The sequence below is a fragment of the Schistocerca gregaria genome, chromosome 3, assembly GCF_023897955.1.
Source record: "Schistocerca gregaria isolate iqSchGreg1 chromosome 3, iqSchGreg1.2, whole genome shotgun sequence".
In the NCBI taxonomy this organism is placed as follows: domain Eukaryota; kingdom Metazoa; phylum Arthropoda; class Insecta; order Orthoptera; family Acrididae; genus Schistocerca; species Schistocerca gregaria.
In genome coordinates, this window is record NC_064922.1 from 326,930,103 (window position 1) to 326,950,764 (window position 20,662).

At 46.5% G+C, this 20,662-nt stretch overlaps 1 protein-coding gene across 1 annotated transcript in view; it reads left to right on the forward strand.

Moving 5' to 3' along the window:
* LOC126355358 (collagen alpha-1(XVIII) chain-like) overlaps window positions 1–20,662 on the forward strand; it is a 586,377-nt gene that overhangs the window by 447,751 nt on the left and 117,964 nt on the right. Inside the window, exons 10-11 of the mRNA XM_050005652.1 lie at window positions 14,030–14,079; window positions 20,346–20,432. Coding sequence (XP_049861609.1) covers window positions 14,030–14,079; window positions 20,346–20,432 — 137 coding nt within the window. The remainder of the gene's footprint in view (window positions 1–14,029; window positions 14,080–20,345; window positions 20,433–20,662) is intronic.

Genomic DNA, 20,662 nt, shown 5'->3' on the forward strand with positions numbered 1-20,662 from the left:
AGCTGTGGAGTTGTGCACAATCTTGCGGTCCAGCCTGGCCGCCTTCAGGCACCTTGCCATCCCCTCCACCACCCCAGCCCACCAAGCTGCAACCTAAGCTTTTACTCGCCATCTCAGCCTGCCGCCTACGTTGCACGCGATTCCGCATCCGTCAGAGAAGTCAAGAACACTGGCTGACAGAAAAAAAAACCATGAAGCACCCTGATGGGGAGGAGAAAATTAAATGAAACTTCAAAGGTTGAGAGAGTTGTTGTTTGTTTTTGCTGTGGTCTTCAGTCCGAAGACTGATTCGATACAGATCTAGATGCTACTCTACCCTGTGCAAATCTCTTCATCTCCAAATAACTACACTCCTGGAAATTGAAATAAGAACACCGTGAATTCATTGTCCCAGGAAGGGGAAACTTTATTGACACATTCCTGGGGTCAAATACATCACATGATCACACTGACAGAACCACAGGCACATAGACACAGGCAACAGAGCATGCACAATGTCGGCACTAGTACAGTGTATATCCACCTTTCGCAGCAATGCAGGCTGCTATTCTCCCATGGAGACGATCGTAGAGATGCTGGATGTAGTCCTGTGGAACGGCTTGCCATGCCATTTCCACCTGGCGCCTCAGTTTGATCATGGTTCGTGCTGCACGTGCAGACCGCGTGAGACGACGCTTCATCCAGTCCCAAACATGCTCAATGGGGGACAGATCCGGAGATCTTGCTGGCCAGGATAGTTGACTTACACCTTCTAGAGCACGTTGGGTGGCACGGGATACATGCGGACGTGCATTGTCCTGTTGGAACAGCAAGTTCCCTTGCCGGTCTAGGAATGGTAGAACGATGGGTTCGATGACGGTTTGGATTTACCGTGCACTATTCAGTGTCCCCTCGACGATCACCAGAGGTGTACGGCCAGTGTAGGAGATCGCTCCCCACACCATGATACTGGGTGTTGGCCCTGTGTGCCTCGGTCGTATGCAGTCCTGATTGTGGCGTTCACCTGCACGGCGCTAAACGCGCATACGATCATCATTGGCACCAAGGCAGAAGCGACTCTCATCGCTGAAGACGACAAGTCTCCATTCGTCCCTCCATTCACGCCTGTCGCGACACCACTGGAGGCGGGCTGCACGATGTTGGGGCGTGAGCGGAAGACGGCCTAACGGTGTGCGGGACCGTAGCCCAGCTTCATGGAGACGGTTGCGAATGGTCCTCGCCGATACCCCAGGAGCAACAGTGTCCCTAATTTGCTGGGAAGTGGCGGTGCGGTCCCCTACGACACTGCGTAGGATCCTACGGTGTTGGCGTGCATCCGTGCGTCGCTGCGGTCTGGTCCCAGGTCGACGGGCACGTGCACCTTCCGCCGACCACTGGCGACAACATCGATGTACTGTGGAGACCTCACGCCCCACGTGTTGAGCAATTCGGCGGTACGTCCACCCGGCCTCCCGCATGCCCACTATACGCCCTCGCTCAAAGTCCGTCAACTGCACATACGGTTCACGTCCACGCTGTCGCGGCATGCTACCAGTGTTAAAGACTGCGATGGAGCTCCGTATGCCACGGCAAACTGGCTGACACTGACGGCGGCGGTGCTCAAATGCTGCGCAGCTAGCGCCATTCGACGGCCAACACCGCGGTTCCTGGTGTGTCCGCTGTGCCGTGCATGTGATCATTGCTTGTACAGCCCTCTCGCAGTGTCCGGAGCAAGTATGGTGGGTCTGACACACCGGTGTCAATGTGTTCTTTTTTCCATTTCCAGGAGTGTACATCAAGTTACATCCTTTTGAATTTGCTTACTGTATTCATCTCTTGGTCTCTCTCTACAATTTTTACTCTCCATATTTACCTCCGTGTGATCAAAACGTCAGTATCAATTTCAAAACTGAATAAATCACGGAATAATGTAGATAGAGAGGTACAAATTGACACACATGCTTGGAATGAAATGGGGTTTATTAGAACCGAAAAAATGCAAACGTTCAAAAAATGTCCAACAGATGGCGCTTCATCTGATCAGAATAGCAATAATTAGCATAACACTGTAAGACAAAACAAAGATGATGTTCCTTACAGGAAATGCTCAATACGTCCACCATCATTCCTCAACAATAGCTGTAGTCGAGGAATAATGTTGTGAACAGCACTGTAAAGCATCTCCGTAGTTATGGTGAGGCATTGGCGTCGGATGTTGTCTTTCAGCATCCCTAGAGATGTCTGTTGATCACGCTACACTTGCGACTTCATGTAACCCCAAAGCCAATAATCGCACAGACTGAGGTCTGGGGACCTGGGAGGCCAAGCATGACGAAAGTGGCGGCTGAGCACACGATCATCACCAAACGACGCGCGCAAGAGATCTTTCACGCGTCTAACAATATGGGGTGGTTCTAATAAAACCCCATGTCATTCCAAGAACGTCTCTCAATTTCTACCTCTCTATCTACATTACTCCGTGGATTATTAAGTTTTCAAATTTATACTGCCTTTTTCCCCCCATGAACCATAGACCTTGCCGTTGTTGGGGAGGCTTGCGTGCCTCAGGGACACAGATAGCCGTACGTAGGTGCAACCACAACGGAGGGGTATCTGTTGAGAGGCCAGACAAACGTATGGTTCCTGAAGAGGGGCAGCAGCCTTTTCAGTAGTTGCAGGGGCAACAGTATGGATGATTGACTGATATGGCCTTGTAACAATAACCAAAACGGCCTTGCTGTGCTGGTACTGCGAACGGCTGAAAGCAAGGGGAAACTACGGCCGTAATTTTTTCCCGAGGGCATGCAGCTTTAGTGTATGGATAAATGATGATGGCGTCCTCTTGGGTAAAATATTCCAGAGGTAAAATAGTCCCCCATTCGGATCTCCGGGCGAAGACTCCTCAAGAGGACGTCGTTATTAGGAGAAAGAAAACTGGCGTTCTACGGATCGGAGCGTGGAATGTCAGATCCCTTAATCTGGCAGGTAGGTTAGAAAATTTAAAAAGGGAAATGGATAGGTTAAAGTTGGATATAGTGGGACTTAGTGATGTTCGGTGGCAGGAGGAACAAGACTTTTGGTCAGGTGAATACAGGGCTATAAATACAAAATCAAATAGGTGTAATGCAGGAGCAGGTTTAATAATGAATAAAGCAATAGGAATACGGGTAAGCTACTACAAACAGTACAGTGAACGTATTGTTGTGGCCAAGATAGACACGAAGCCCACGCCTACGACAGTAGTACAAGTCTATATGCATACTAGCTCTGCAGATGACGAAGAAATTGAAGAAATGTATGATGACATAAAAGAAAATATTCAAATAGTGAAGGGAGAGGAAAATTTAATAGTCATGGGTGACTGGAATTCGACAGTAGGAAAAGGAAGAGAAGGAAACGTAGTAGGTGAATATGGATTGGGGCTAAGAAATGAAAGAGGAAGCCACCTGATAGACTTTTGCACACAGCACAACTTAATCATAGCTAACACTTGTTACAAGAATCATGAAAGAAGGTTGTATACATAGAAGAGCCCTGAAGATACTAAAAGGTTTCAGATAGATTATATAATGGTAAGACAGAGATTTAGGAACCAGGTTTTAAATTGTAAGACATTTCCAGGGGCAGATGTGGACTCTGACCACAATCTATTGCTTATGAACTGTAGATTAAAACTGAAGAAACTGCAAAAAGGTGGGAATTTAAGGAGATGGGACTTGGATAAACTGAAAGAACCAGAGGTTGTACAGAGTTTCAGGGAGAGCATAAGGGAACAATTGACAGGAATGGGGTAAAGAAATACAGTAGAAAAAGAATGGGTAGCTTTGAGGGATGAAGTAGTGAAGGCAGCAGAGGATCAAGTTGGTAAAAAGACGAGGGCTAGTAGAAATACTTGAGCGACAGAAGAAATATTGAATTTTATTGACGAAAGGAGAAAATATAAAAATGCAGTAAATGAAGCAGGTAAAAAGGAATACAAACGTCTCAAAAATGAGATCGACAGGAAGTGCAAAATGGCTAAACAGGCATGGCTAGAGGACAAATGTAACGATGTAGAGGCTCATCTCACGAGGGGTAAAATAGATACTGCCTACAGGAAAATTAAAGAGACCTTTGGAGAAAGGAGAACCACTTGTATGAATATCAAGATCTCAGATGGAAACCCAGTTCTAAGCAATGAAGGGAAAGCAGAAAGGTGGAATGAGTATATAGAGGGTCTATAGTGTGTGTGTTTGAGGTTTACGGGCGCTAAACAGCGTGGTCATCAGCGCCCAAGAGGGTCTATACAAGGGCGATGTACTTGAGGGCAATGTCATAGAAATGGAAGAGGATGTAGATGAAGATGAAATGGGAGATATCATACTGCGTGAAGAGTTTGATAGAGCACTGAAAGACCTAAGTCGAAACAAGGCCCTGGGAGTAGACAATATTCTATTAGAACTACTGACAGCCTTAGGAGAGCCAGTCCTGACAAAACTCTACCATCTGGTGAGGAACATGTATGAGACAGGCAAAATACTCTCAAACTTCAAGAAAAATATAATAATTCCAATTCCAAATAAAGCAGGCGTTGACAGATGTGCAAATTACCGAACTATCAGTTTAATAAGTCACCAGTGCAAAATACTAACGCGAATTCTTTCCAGACGAATGGAAAATCTGGTAGAAGCTGACCTCGGGGAAGATCAGTTTGGATTCCGTAGAAATATGGGAACACGTGAGGCAATAGTTTGGACAAGAAGAGAATAAAAGCTTTCGGAATGTGGTCTACTGAATAATGCTGAAGATTAGATGGATAGATCACATAACTAATTAGGTGGTATTGAATAGAATTGGGGAGAAGAGGAGTTTGTGGCACAACTTGACTAGAAGAAGGGATCGGTTGGTAGGACATGTTTTGAGGCATCAAGGGATCACCAATTTAGTATTGGAGGGCAGAATGGAGGGTAAAAATCGTAGAGGGAGGCCAAGAGATGAATACGCTAAGCAGATTCAGAAGGATGTAGGCTGCAGTACGTACTAGGAGATGAAGAACTTGCCCAGGATAGAGTAGCATGGAGAGCTGCATCAAACCAGTCTCAGGACTGAAGACCACAACAACAACAACTGACTTTTTGATCACTCGTTATATTTGTTGTTAGCAGATTTCTCTTCTTCAAAGATACTTTTCTTTCCATTGCCAGTCTACGTTTTATATTCTCTCTACTTCGTCCTTCATCAGTTACTCTACTGACCAAATAACAAAACTCATCTGCGACTTTAAATGTCTTGTTTCTTAATCTAATTCCTTCAGCATCACCTGATTTGAGTCGACTACATTCCATTATCCTTTGTTTTGCTTATATCCTCCTTTCAAGACACTGTCCATTACGTTCAACAGCTCTTCCATGTCCTTTGTTGTCTCTGACATAATTACAGTGTCATCACCAAACTTCAAAGTTTTTATCTCTTCTACCTGAACTTTAATTCCTCCTCTAAACTTTTCTTTTATTTGCTTTACTGCTTGCTCATGGTACAAGTTGAACAACATCGGGGACAGGCTACAACCCTGTCCCACTCCCTTCCCAACCACCGTTTCCCTTTCACGCCCCTCGACATTTATAACAGCCACCCAACTTTGTCAAAAGCTTTCTCTAAGTCTATAAATGCTGTAAACCTATATTTTCCATTCCTTAATCTATCTTCTAATAGAAGTCGTCGGGTCAGTATTGGCTCGTATGTCCCTACATTTCTCCGGTATCCAAACTCGTCGTACGCGAGATCGGCTTCTGCCAGTTTTTCCATTCTTCCATAAAGAATTCGTCATAGTATTTTGCAATCATGGCTTACTAAGCTTATAGTTCGGTAACTTCGTAAGCACCTGCTTTCTTTGTGACTGGAATTACTAAATTCTTCTTGAAGTCTTAAAGTATTTCGCCTGTCTCATACATCTTGCACACCTTGAAGAGAGATGTCATGTTATTTCGGTGACTACAAAGTCGAATCAACTTTACAAAGAACTTGGTAGTATGAGCACGCTTATGACGTGGCCCCCATAAAACCATTCCTCAAGCAACCACGCCGACAATTGTTGTAACTGGTCCTTGATATTCCCGTTACGACACGGGAACAAAGTTGAGCAAGTTGGACGCACACATCTATTGAGGATGGATCTGGAGATCTTGTTGGCAACACGACTACCTCAAAATAGCACAGGTAGTTCATAGAGGTGCGTCCCATGTGTGGACAATCATTGCCCTGCTGAGAAATAACGTTCCGATGTTGTCGCATTAGATGTAATACAAGAGGACGCAAATGTCAGTGACGTATCCCGGTACCACAAATTTAATGCTACTACTATTATTATCCTTACACCTGAAAGCACAGCACGTTAATCACCATGGGCTGTCTGTCATACACTACTGGCCATTAAAATTGCTATACCAAGAAGAAATGCCGATGATAAACGGGTATTCATTGGACAAATATATTATCCTAGGACAGACATGAGATTATATTTTCATGCAATTTGGGTGCTTAGATCCTGAAAAATCAGTACCGGGAACAACCACCTCTGGCCGTAATAACGGCCTTCATACGCCTGGTCATTGAGTCAAACAGGGCTTGGATGGCGTGTACAGGTACAGCTGCCCATGCAGCTTCAACACGATACCACAGTTCATCAAGCGTAGTGAGTGGCGTATTGTGACGAGCCAGTTGCTCCGCCACCATTGACCAGACGTTTTCAATTGGTGACAGATCTGGGGAAAGTGCTGGCCAGGGCTGCAGTCGAACATTTTCTGTATCCAGAAATGCCAATACAGGACCTGCAACATGCGGTCGTGCATTATCCTGCTGAAATGTAGGGTTTCGCAGGGATCGAATGAAGGGTGGAGCCACGGGTCGTAACACATCTGAAATGTAACGTCCACTGTTCAAAGTGCCATCAATGAGGACAAGAGGTGACCGAGACGTGTAACCAATGGCAACCCCATACCATCAGACCGAGTGATACGCCAGTATGGCGATGACGAATACAGGCTTCCAATGTGCGTTCATCGCGATGTCGCGAAACACGGATGGAACCATCATGATGCTGTAAGCAGAACCTGGATTCATCCGAGAAAATGACGTTTTGCCATTCGTGCACCCAGGTTCGTCGTCGAGTACACCATCGCTTCTGTACGTGATGCAGCGTCAAGGGTAACCGTAGCCATGGTCTCCGAGCTGATAGTCCATGCTGCTGCAAACGTCGTCGAACTGATCGTGCAGACTGTTGTTGTCTTGCAAAACGTCCCCGTCTGTTGACTCAGCGATCGAGACGTGGCTGCACGATCCGTTACAGCAATGCGGATAACATGCCTGTTATCTCGACTGCTAGTGATACGAGGCCGTTGGGATCCAGTACGACGTTCATTATTACCTTCCTGAACCCACCGGTTCCATATTCTGCTAACAGTCATTGGATCTCGCCAATGCGAGCAACATCGCGATACGATACACCGCATTCGCAATAGGCTACAATCCGACCTTTATCAAAGTCGGAAACGTGATGGTACGCATTTCTCCTCCTTACACGAGGCATCACAACAACGTTTCACCAGGCAACGCCGGTCAGCTGCTGTTTGTGTACGAGAAATCGGTTGGAAACTTTCCTTATGCCAGCACGTTGTAGGAGTCGCCACCGTCGCCAACCTTGTGTGAATGCTCTGAAAAGCTAATCATTTGCTCTATCACAGCATGTTCTTCCTGTCGGTTAAATTTCACGTCTGTAGCACGTCAACCTCGTGGTGTAGCACTTTTAATGGCCAGTAGTGTATATATGTACAGAGTGATTACAATTAAGCTTTTGCTATTTGAGCGAGTGTCGACAGGAACTATTTACAGTATTGTTTACCCAACATAACAGGAATTATGTGAAGCTGCGAGGTACAGAATTTATTGTTAGTAGTGTTAGCGTCGTGACTTGCCGTTTGGCGACGTTAGTGGTACGGTGACGTAGGGCTGAAACACAAGCATCAGTGTGCATTATACACTGACGGAAAAAAAAACTGCCACACCAAGAAAGAGCTGTGCGACATGATTGAAAGTTAGTAGGCGTGCTTCTACATCTGAGAGATGATATCTGTTCAGCTTTCGCGCCACTTGCATAGGAGTGCTGCTAGTAACCTTTGAGATTGGACATGGTGAGCTGATGTTCGTCAAGAATGAATTTAAGGCGACTGTGGTGTGCGTACTGTAAGACCTTCAATACACACACGATTAGATTATTTGACTTATCTTCTGCAGTTAGGTTAGACGATAGAAATGCCAATTGCACGCTTAGTGTAGCAGATTGATGGTGACCGACTTTAAACAAAACTTGATTAATTTTTACACACATTTATTAAAATAATAAAAAACATAGATATTACGTAACTTGATTCTGGATGCTGTTTACAATTGACAATCTGAAGTTGCTTTGGTCGTGGTACGTTAATCTTATTCTCACATATCTCTGATACTTGACGAGGTGTCTATGCATTTCTACTGGAATATGATAATCTTATTAGGCGCTGACTGAAACTTGACTATAGACTGGTGCAGACAAATGCAGACTAACTAATCGGAGGTCTGTACACTCGTTATAATACCTCGAGCGTTCAGGTATCACTGCGCGAGTGTGATCCACGAGGAGAAAAGGTTCTACGTTAGCAGCAATCTCATTGGCTGCGTTACATATTAATACGCGGATCAGCGGAAGCAGAATTTGGTCCGTCTCTAAGACATCGCCATCTCGTAGTGAGAAGACAGACGAGCGCTGCGCCTGCGCTGTTGTGCTTAGCGTGGCGTGCTCTATTGGGAAAGTTGTGTACGCGCTGACCACGCGGAACTACACTCCTGGAAATGGAAAAAAGAACACATTGACACCGGTGTGTCAGACCCACCATACTTGCTCCAGACACTGCGAGAGGGCTGTACAAGCAATGATCACACGCACGGCACAGCAGACATACCAGGAACCGCGGTGTTGGCCGTCGAATGGCGCTAGCTGCGCAGCATTTGTGCACCGCCGCCGTCAGTGTCAGCCAGTTTGCCGTGGCATACGGAGCTCCATCGCAGTCTTTAACACTGGTAGCATGCCGCGACAGCGTGGACGTGAACCGTATGTGTAGTTGACGGACTTTGAGCGAGGGCGTATAGTGGGCATGCGGGAGGCCGGGTGGACGTACCGCCGAATTGCTCAACACGTGGGGCGTGAGGTCTCCACAGTACATCGATGGTCGGAGGAAGGTGCACGTGCCCGTCGACCTGGGACCGGACCGCAGCGACGCACGGATGCACGCCAAGACCGTAGGATCCTACGCAGTGCCGTAGGGGACCGCACTGCCACTTCCCAGCAAATTACGGACACTGTTGCTCCTGGGGTATCGGCGAGGGCCATTCGCAACCGTCTCCATGAAGCTGGGCTACGGTCCCGCACACCGTTAGGCCGTCTTCCGCTCACGCCCCAACATCGTGCAGCCCGCCTCCAGTGGTGTCGCGACAGGCGTGAATGGAGGGACGAATGGAGACGTGTCGTCTTCAGCGATGAGAGTCGCTTCTGCCTTGGTGCCAATGATGGTCGTATGCGTGTTTGGCGCCGTGTAGGTGAGCGCCACAATCAGGACTGCATACGACCGAGGCACACAGGGCCAACACCCAGCAAGATCTCCGGATCTGTCCCCCATTGAGCATGTTTGGGACTGGATGAAGCGTCGTCTCACGCGGTCTGCACGTCCAGCACGAACGCTGGTCCAACTGAGGCGCCAGGTGGAAATGGTATGGCAAGCCGTTCCACAGGACTACATCCAGCATCTCTACGATCGTCTCCATGGGAGAATAGCAGCCTGCATTGCTGTGAAAGGTGGATATACACTGTACTAGTGCCGACATTGTGCATGCTCTGTTGCCTGTGTCTATGTGCCTGTGGTTCTGTCAGCATGATCATGTGATGTATCTGACCCCAGGAATGTGTCAATAAAGTTTCCCCTTCCTAGGACAATGAATTCACGGTGTTCTTATTTCAATTTCCAGGAGTGTATGTACACAACAGCGACAAAGATGCCATTATTAAGTTTGAACAAGATCATGTAACAGGCTTACGAGAAGCTGGATATTCCTTTTGCGATATTGCAGAAAGACTTGGTAGGAATGTAGCCAACGTATATGATTCCTGGCAGCGGTGGTCACGAGAATGTATGGTCGCAAGAAGATCGGGCTCCAGGTGGTCACATTGCACCACTAAGAGGGAAGACCATCGTGTTCGGCGTATGGCTCTGGTGCATCGCACTGCATCTGAAAGAACATGAACAATAAGAGTGATGGAAGTTTTCATTATGCCTTTGGATGGAAGATCATAATATACTGAAGAATTAGGGGTTCGGTTTTAGGGGTGGCGGCAGGACTTATGCTAACTTCAACATTTGCTGCACACCACACGGCTTGTCTGACGAGAAAAGTCACTGAGACATAATTCGTAGGAAATCTATGTTCTTTATTTTCATAAATACTTAACTTTGCCGAAAATTGTCATTTCTGAATTGTATCGTAAAACCCAAAAAAGTCCCATTTTACTTGGGTTTTTTTTCATTTTTGACCAGTTTCTGAAATTGTGGTGGGATTTTGAAAATTCATACCCATTAGCACTCTAGAAAACATAAAAGCTTGTCAAAAAATTTCTGCAAAACAGTCCACTAAGAATCAGCAGTTGACTGGACGAGCCTCAAAGGCAAGGGCTCCGTCTGTGCCTAACTGCAGCAGCTGCTGCGGACACCGCCAGAGACAGTGCTGTGTGAGGCTCTGTATCGCCCTATACAGAGCTTTAGTAGGCTCCAATAGGCAACGCCTCTGGCAAGGACTCCGGAATAAGCAGCGTATAGTCACGCCAGTGTTATGTCTACCTTGACTGACGTCCATCCTCTAGTTTACCACACGTTTCGGGCTCTGCTTATCAGACCTCGCATTTCTGACTGATTACACTACGGACAGGCGTTTGATCTCCGGTTCTGGGCACAGACTCTGATGTGGTTTTGTATATACACTGTCCGTCCAAAAAGTTCCGAGACAGGTTTTATTCCTGGCATATAAGCGATGTCAGCGCAGCATCTACTATGGCAGCTTGGACTAATAACTGCAAACTACAGATGCTCATTCGGCCAGTTAGTTGTGAGCAGGCAGTGGTAATCTGTGGACCTGAGACCGTAGTGTGTAAGTTTTGTGTCACGAATCGCAATGGAGCAACGAACTGAACATTTCTAAGTCAAGTGTTCGAGACACTTACCAGAATGTTTTCAAGAATGTAAAAATGTGTGCAAAGTTTGTGTCCTACACCTGGATCCCGAACATAAGCAACAAGGCGTAGGCACCTGTTGTGTCTTTATTGAAATGAAAAACGCGGACAGTCCTTTTCCGAAAAAAGGCATCAAGAGTTACGGGACTTGGTGTTACAATACGAACCTACCACTAAACGATAAAAATGCAGAATGGTTCTCTGATGTTCACCAAGTTCGAAGAAGGTGCGACAGTGTTTTGCGAATTGAACAATACCTCAGGGAAGGAGTTTTTTCCTGACAGTTTCACATGGTTATATTAACGTTCTGTGCGTTGTTCTCGGGCGGAGTGAGACTTTATACACACATCAAAAAAAGGTTTGCATCACTCCGGTACTCAGAACTCCTGAAGAAGGACGTTGGCTGTGGATCCTCTGTCACAGACACATCCCCTTTGACTGTTCAGAGATATCGCTAAACTCGCCCAAAGTTGTAAACAACCATGTATGAGCAGCGCCTATTAGACGGAGGGGGTCAGACAGCCGGTCAGTTCCACTCATTTCACCAGGAAGAAGGTACACTGCTCGCGTTGTATGTAGTTCAAATGGCTCTGAGCACTATGGGACTCAACTGCTGTGGTCATTAGTCCCATAGAACTTAGAACTACTTAAACCTAACTAGCCTAAGGACATCACACACATCCATGCCCAAGGCAGGATTCGAACCTGCGACCGTAGCAGTCGCACGGTTCCGGACTGCGCGCCTAGAACCGCGAGACCACCGCGGCCAGCTGTATGTAGTTCAACCGTGCCTAGACGGTCAATACCGCGGTTCGACCGCGTCCGCATTGTTACTTTGTGCCAGGAAGAGCTCTCGACAGGGGTAGTGTACAGGCGTCTCGGAATAAACCAAAGTATTGTTGTTCGGACATGAAGGAGATACAAAGACACAGGAACTGTCGATGACATGCCTCGCTCAGGCCGCCACAAGGGCTACTGCTGCAATGGATGACCGCTACCTACGTATTATGGCTCGGAGGAACCCCGGCAGCAACGCCACAATGTTGAATAATGCTTTTCGTGCAGTCACAAGACGTCGTCTTAAGACTCAAACTGTGCGTAATAGGTGCATGATGCGCAAGTTCACTCCCGACGTCCATCGCGTAGGCCATCTTTGCAACCACGAGACCATCTTGCGCGGTACAGATGGGCCCAACAAGATGCCGAATAGACCGCTCAGGATTGGCATCACGTTCTCTTCACCCATGACTGTCACATATGCCTTCAACCAGACGATCGTCGGATTTCCTTCAGAATATCGACATCGCTCGACTAGAATGGCCAGCACGTTGTCCAGACATGAACCCTATTGAACATGCCTGGAATAGATAGAAAAGGGCTGTTTACAGACGACGTGACCCACCAACCACTCTGAGGGATCAACGCGGATTCGCCGTTGAGGAGTGGAACAATGTGGACCAACAGTGCGTTGATGAACTTGTGGATTCTATGCCACGACGAATACAGGCATTCATCAATGCAAGAGGACGTGCTACTGGATATTAGAAGTACCGGTGTGTACAGCCATCTGGACCACCACCTCTGAAGGTCTCGCGGTATGGTGGTTGTTGTTGTGGTCTTCAGTCCTGAGACTGGTTTGATGCAGCTCTCCATGATACTCTATCCTGTGCAAGCTTCTTCATCTCCCAGTGCCTACTGCAACCTACACCCTTCTGAATTTGTTTAGTGTATTCATCTCTTGGTCTCCCTCTACGATTTTTACCCTCCACGTTGCCCTCCAGTACTAAACTGGTGATCTCTTGATGCCTCAGAACATGTCCTACCAACGGATCCCTTCTTCTAGTGAAGTTGTGCAACAAACTCCTCTTCTCCTCAATTCTATTCAATACCTCCTAATTAGTTATGTGATCTACCCATCTAATCTTCAGCATTCTTCTGTAGCACCACATTTCGAAACCTTCTATTCTTTTCTTGTCTAAACTATTTATCGTCCATGTTTCATTTCCATACATGGCTGCACTTCATGGTTCAAAATGGCTCTGAGCACTATGGAACTTAACATCTATGGTCATCAGTCCCCTAGAACTTAGAACTACTTAAAACTAACTAACCTAAGGACATCACACAACACCCAGCCATCACGAGGCAGAGAAAATCCCTGACCCCGCCGGGAATCGAACCCGGGAACCCGGGCGTGGGAAGCGCTACACTCCATACAAATACTTTCAGGAACGACATCCTAACACTTAAATCTATACTTGATGTTAACAAATTTCTCTTCTTCAGAAACGCTTTCCTTGCCATTGCCAGTCTACATTTTATTTCCTCTCTACTTCGACCCCCATCAGTTATTTTGCTCCCCAAATAGCAAAACTCCTTTACTACTTTAAGTGTCTCATGGTGGTACAACATGCAATGTGTGCTTTTCATAGTAATAAAAAGAGCGGAAATTATGTTTATGTTGATCTCTTTTCCAATTTGCTGTACAGGTTCCGGAACTCCAGGAATCGAACTGATGTAATACTTATTTTAATGTGTGTATTTACAGACGGAAATTCGTTTTTTTTTCAGCTGAGTAACTGAAAATGTTGTAGAAATATGTATCTGACTACTTAGTTTCTAACTTACCAGAAACTCCTCTATAGCTATGACTGTTAAATTTACCAGTCCAACGTTTCCATTATTTAATCAAAAAATTGTATCACACTTATTCTTTAGTTTAGAAAAAACTCAATATCAGTTAATCGGTTTATGTTTCAGAGATTCCGGTTCCGGGACCGAAAGGAGAAAAAGGCGACGCTGGCCCTCCGGTGAGTACATCAAAACTTACAGAAAAAGAAATTTTCATCGAAAGTGCAGTTGTCCTATTTTTTGGTGTATCATCGAAGGTGGTCTTCCTAGCTTCGTTGTTTTACATGCTCTGTCGCACATCATCGGGGAATATATTTTCATAGTTTTTATTCATTACAGTTCCAACAGTTATAAAGACTGTTTTTTTGAAAGCATAGCAAAAGATATAATTAACTTTTGGGTTTATAACACGACCTCCTGGTGTGCTAGCTTACGACGAGATTGCCTCTCTCCATCCCAAGAAGTTAACAACGCATTTATTTCATTTATTGATAGTTTTAAGAAGCGGATAATAACATGTTTGATTGATAATAGTGGCATTGTGCATAAAATGGCAACGCCTGATCTCATACAGCCAGTTCCGTCACGGAATTTTTGACCTCAGAAGGCATTCCTGTTGTTCCAAAGCCTCCTGTTCAACTGATTCGCGTCCTTGTGACTTTTTTCTTTTCCAGAAATTGAAAACTGTCTTAAAAGAAAGTCGTTTTTTGACTCTGGAGGAAATTCAAAAGAATGTGACCGACATACTTAAAGGTCCTAAAAGCTGAAGGCTTTCAGCACTTCTACCAACACTTCGAACAATGATTCTGCCGGTATGTAGCTATCGAAGGGAACTACTTTGAATGGGACAATATTGTTGTTTGAAAAAATAAAAACTTTGGTAGATAAAAAATCAGCTCTATTACCTTTCTCATGTATTTCTTGTATGCCAGTAAGAGACGTCGACGTGGAAACAGAAGCTATCGTTTTAGGATGTGCCTATGCCGGATCGTGAGTGAAGTTGCCCTATTTTTTGGTACATCACCTAGGACTTTCTCCAATGTCTATAAAGCATGATGGAATGAATCATGTACCGTGGCGTAAGAATAGTGGTCGCAAAAAGATTCTAACCGACTTGGAACGGCATTTGGTTTCAGTTCCTGCGTGGATTGCCGCTGTCATTGAACGAATGCAGGTCAATCTCAACCAATTTTTGGGCCAACATATGGACATTTGGGGTTGGGTTTCTCGCAAAAGGCCATTGCTCACAACGCCGGTTAAATCTACCGATCTTCAGCACGCCAAACAACATAGAAACTTGACAGTAGGTGAATGGAGACGTATAATGTGGTGCGACGAGCCGCGGTTTTGCGCTCATCAAATGACGCAAGGCGTCGAGTCCTTCGACGGTCTAATGAGGCGTATAACCCGCAGTGCGAGGAGGGAATGGTCCAGTCCGGAGCTGGTTCCGTGATGTTTCAGGGATACATTTCGTACTTTCAGGTTAGCGTGAATACGAACTATAATGAATTAATTTCCTTTACTTCACGTCTATGGTCACAAACATTTTTGTCATCAGACTACCGGTGTCGGTCTCTCATAGACCATCTTCAGGTCTGTTTTATAAAAAAATGTCCTAATATACTGAAGCTGTAGTGGCATCGTCAAATGTTAAACAAAAAATCAGCCTCAGTATCTTCAAATATACACTCCTGGAAATGGAAAAAAGAACACATTGACACCGGTGTGTCAGACCCACCATACTTGCTCCGGACACTGCGAGAGGGCTGTACAAGCAATGATCACACGCACGGCACAGCGGACACACCAGGAACCGCGGTGTTGGCCGTCGAATGGCGCTAGCTGCGCAGCATTTGTGCACCGCCGCCGTCAGTGTCAGCCAGTTTGCCGTGGCACACGGAGCTCCATCGCAGTCTTTAACACTGGTAGCATGCCGCGACAGCGTGGACGTGAACCTATGTGCAGTTGACGGACTTTGAAGCGAGGGCGTATAGTGAGCATGCGGGAGGCCAGGTGGACGTATCGCCGAATTGCTCAACACGTGGGGCGTGAGGTCTCCACAGTACATCGATGTTGTCGCCAGTGGTCGGCGGAAGGTGCACGTGCCCGTCGACCTGGGACCGGACCGCACCGACGCACGGATGCACGCCAAGACCGTAGGATCCTACGCAGTGCCGTAGGGGACCGCACCGCCACTTCCCAGCAAATTAGGGACACTGTTGCTCCTGGAGTATCGGCGAGGACCATTCGCAACCGTCTCCATGAAACTGGGCTACGGTCCTGCACACCGTTAGGCCGTCTTTCGCTCACGCCCCAACATCGTGCAGCCCGCCTCCAGTGGTGTCGAGACAGGCGTGAATGGAGGGACGAATGGAGACGTGTCGTCTTCAGCGATGAGAGTCGCTTCTGCCTTGGTGCCAGTGATGGTCGTATGCGTGTTTGGCGCCGTGCAGGTGAGTGCCACAATCAGGACTGCATACGACCGAGGCACACAGGGCCAACACCCGGCATCATGGTGTGGGGCGCGATCTCCTACACTGGCCGTACACTTCTGGTGATCGTCGAGGGGACACTGAATAGTGCACGGTACATCCAAACCGTCATCGAACCCATCGTTCTACCATTCCTAGACCGGCAAGGGAACTTGCTGTTCCAACAGGACAATGCACGTCCGCATGTATCCCGTGCCACCCAACGTGCTCTAGAAGGTGTAAGTCAACTACCCTGGCCAGCAAGATCTCCGGATCTGTCCCCCATTGAGCATGTTTGGGACTGGATGAAGCGTCGTCTCACGCGGTCTGCACGTCCAGCACGAACGCTGGTCCAGCTGAGGCGCCAGGTGGAAATGGCATGGCAAGCCGTTCCACAGGACTACATCCAGCATCTCTACGATCGTCTCCATGGGAGAATAGCAGCCTGCATTGCTGCGAAAGGTGGACATACACTGTACTAGTGCCGACATTGTGCATGCTCTGTTGCCTGTGTCTATGTGCCTGTGGTTCTGTCAGTGTGATCATGTGATGTATCTGACCCCAGGAATGTGTCAATAAAGTTTCCCCTTCCTGGGACAATGAATTCACGGTGTTCTTATTTCAATTTCCAGGAGTGTATATACGAGAGTTGGAACTTTAAAAGTGGCAACTATTTATATACAAAAAATTGGTTCAAAGGGCTCTGAGCACTATGGGACTTAACGTCTGAGGTCATCAGTCCCCTAGAACTTAGAACTACTTAAACCTAACTAACCTAAGGACATCACATACAACCATGCCCGAGGCAGGATTCGAACCTGCGACCTTAGCGGTCGTTCGGTTCCAGACTGTAACGCCTAGAACCGCTCGGCCACTACGGCCGGCATTTATTTACAGCTTGCACAAAGTAGATACGTGTTTCAAAGTTTTACTGGCCTTTATAGTAGTCACCAGCATTACGTATAACCCGTTGCCAGCAATGGGGAAGGCGTAGGATACTCTTAGCAGTGCCAGTTGTGTTGACAGTTCGAGCGGAGCGGTCTATTGCCCGATGAATTTGTAGCACTTCTGAAGCGAACGCCGTGAAGTGTTTCCTACAGTTTAGAAATCGAGTTGAACTTACGAGGGCTTAAGTCAGGGGAGTTCAGTAGGTGGTATAGCACTTAATAGCCCCATCAGTCAAACAAATCAGTAAAAGCTTGCACTGTACGTGCTTGAGCATTGTCCTGCAAAATGATGGTCAGGTCCTGCAGAAAGTGACATCACTTCTGTCTCTATGCTGTCCATTTTTGGAAGACAACCTACGACCAGCTTGTGACCATAGATATGAAATACAGGAAATTTGTTCAACACTTGGGTCAGTGTTCAATTCGCGACCATGCCGTATCTTAATGAACTATGATGTTCATTCCAACATTCTCATGAGGGTGCTGTGGACACTCCCGTCTTCCAAGATGACAAAAGCCGTATCCACAGAGCTACAAGCATATGTCCCGGTTTGACGAACACTATCGCACATCGACAGGCCCACTAAATCACCCGATCTTAATCCCATTGACAAGTCTGCGACTATTTGGAAGAACGGGTGAAACGTATCACTCGAGTTCTCCACACTTTTAAAGCTGTCCGGGGTTTCATCATCAGTTGGCCATCACATATCTGAGAAAACTTGTCGACTCTCTTCCTCGCCGAATTTCAGGCGCCAGGGCCAGATGTTATGTTACACGATACTAACTTTACGTCTCCTAGCGGTGACTAATCTAATGTCCAGTGGGCTTCGACATCGTTTACGAGAACAAGTTACTTCAAGTCGAGGGTGTCTACACATGACGTAGACATGCCGGGTATATTAAAATTACAATGCATTCACATAATCTTTTCCTAAATATATCCCAGTATACGTGTAAAAAATACTCCTCTACAGTGTCTCTCACTAGGGATGTCTCTCAGTTCGATCAGGCATTTGTGTTTAAACACTTCTAACCACTCCAGCGACGGCGTGTGATTGTACTGCACTTGTTGTGTACACAACAGCGCTTGCAGTCTTGGAGGAATGGTGGTGGCGTTAAAACGGCAGTCAGTCAGTTATCTCAACAAGCAGTGACGTGTTTAGTGTCGTGAGTCCGTATTGTCATACACAGACAGTAAAAATTAACGAAACCATTAATGTTCGTATAATTTTAAATGTTATGATATACAAGTTAAAATACTCTGAAGAGCTAAAGAAACTGGTACTGATACACCTGCCTAATATCGTGTAGGGCCACAGCGAGCACGCAGAAGTTTCGCAAACGACTAATGTCTGAAGAAGTGCTGGAGGGAATTGACATCATGAATCCTGCAAGGCTCTCCATAAATCCATAAGAGTACGATGGGGTGGAGATGTCTTCCGAAAAACACGTTGAAAGCCGTCTCAGACATGCTCAATAATGTTCGTTTCTAGGGGGGGGTTGGTGGCCAGCGGAAGTGTCTAAGCTCTCAGATGAGTATTCTTCGAGCCACTCTGTAGCAATTCTGGACGTGTGGGTGTCGCATTCTCCTGCTGGAACTGCCCCAGCCCGTCGGAATGCACAATGGACATGAATGGATGCAGGTGATTAGACAGGATGCTTACATACGTGTCACCTGTCACAGTCGTTTCTAGACGTATCAGGAGTGCTACATCACTTCAAGTGCACACGTCCGACACTATTACACAGCCTCCACCAGCTTGAACAGTCCAATGCTGACAAGCAGGGTCCGTCGATTCATGAGGTTGTCTCCATACCAATACCCGTACACGTCCATCCGCTCGATACAATTTGAAACGAGACTCGTCCGACAAGGCAACATGTTTCCAATCATCAACAGTCCAATGTCGGTGTTGACGGGCCCAGGCGAAGAGTAACTCTTTGCGTCGTGCAGTCCTCAAGCATACACGATTGGGCTTTCGGCTCTGAAAGCCTATGTCGATGATGTTTCGTTGAATGGTTAGCACGCTGACACCTGTTGATGGCTCAGCAATGAAATCTGTAGGAATTTGCGGAAGGGTTGCACTTCTGTCACGCTGAAAGATTATCTTCAGTCGTCGTTGGTACCGTTCTTTTAGGATCTCTTTCTGCGAGCAGTGACGTCAGAAACTGATGTTTTACTGAATTCCGGATACTCACGGTAAAATTATGAAATGGTTGTACGGGAAAATCCCCACCTCGTCGCTATCTCGGACATGCTGTGTCCTATCGATCGTGCGCCGACTATAACAGCACGTTCAAACTCACTTAAGTCTTGTTAACCTGCCATTGTAACAGCAGTAACCGATCTAACAACAGCGCCAGACTCTTAATGGCTTATACAGGCGTTGCTGACCCCAGTGCCGTGTTCTGCCTGTTTACATATCTCTGTATTTGAGTACGCTTGCCTATACCAGTTCGGCGCTTCAGTGTACACGCAAAAAGGATAAGACTCAATAAGGATTCTCTCCTAGCTTCGACACTAAATTGGGAAAGAGAATTTTCGTAATGAAAATGCATACTATTATTTATAACAACCTGTCCGCTCCAGTGTATCTTCCTATGCTCCAATATTGCTGCAAGTGGTTGAGTAAAGAACTCCCGCACATGTTGATGGATTCAAAAATGTAATTAAAGTGGCGTTTGGTTTTGTGGCTGAAGAACGTGATTCTGACGATTGTCCAAACGTTGCTATTCCAGATGTGACTACTGTACTTCTGCATATTGCTTCATGCATTTTGTTGAAGAACCTCGTGTAGATATTGTGCAAACTAAGTGTAATGCAGTCGAATGCTCTCACCACCCGAATCACAGTGGTACGTAAAACTTCCAAATGCAACTGGAACAGAGAATTCCTATTCGAACCGAGAGACTTCCCCTGTCAGTGTAAGATGACTATGTTCTAGATATTAAATAGTTGTAGTTACAAGACCAGCAGACATCACTAAAGGAATCTACATGCATAGTATGTGGTTCTTGTTTCAGGGACCACCAGGTGAATCGGTGCAGGGCCCTCCAGGACCTCCTGGACCACAGGGACCGCCGGGCCCCGTTCCAGAGCTGGATCCTGAGGTGAGTGCCAGCATGCTCTGCTCTCTTTTTATCCTCGCATTTTGGAGTTGGGGAGCTGTCGACAGCTATTGTTGTTGTTGTGGTCTTCAGTCCTGAGACTTTTTTGGTGCAGCTCTCCATGCTACTCTATCCTGTGCAAGCTTCTTCATCTCCCAGTACCTACTGCAGCCTACATCCTTCTGAATATGTTTAGAGTATTCATCTCTTGGTCTCCTTCTACGATTTGTACC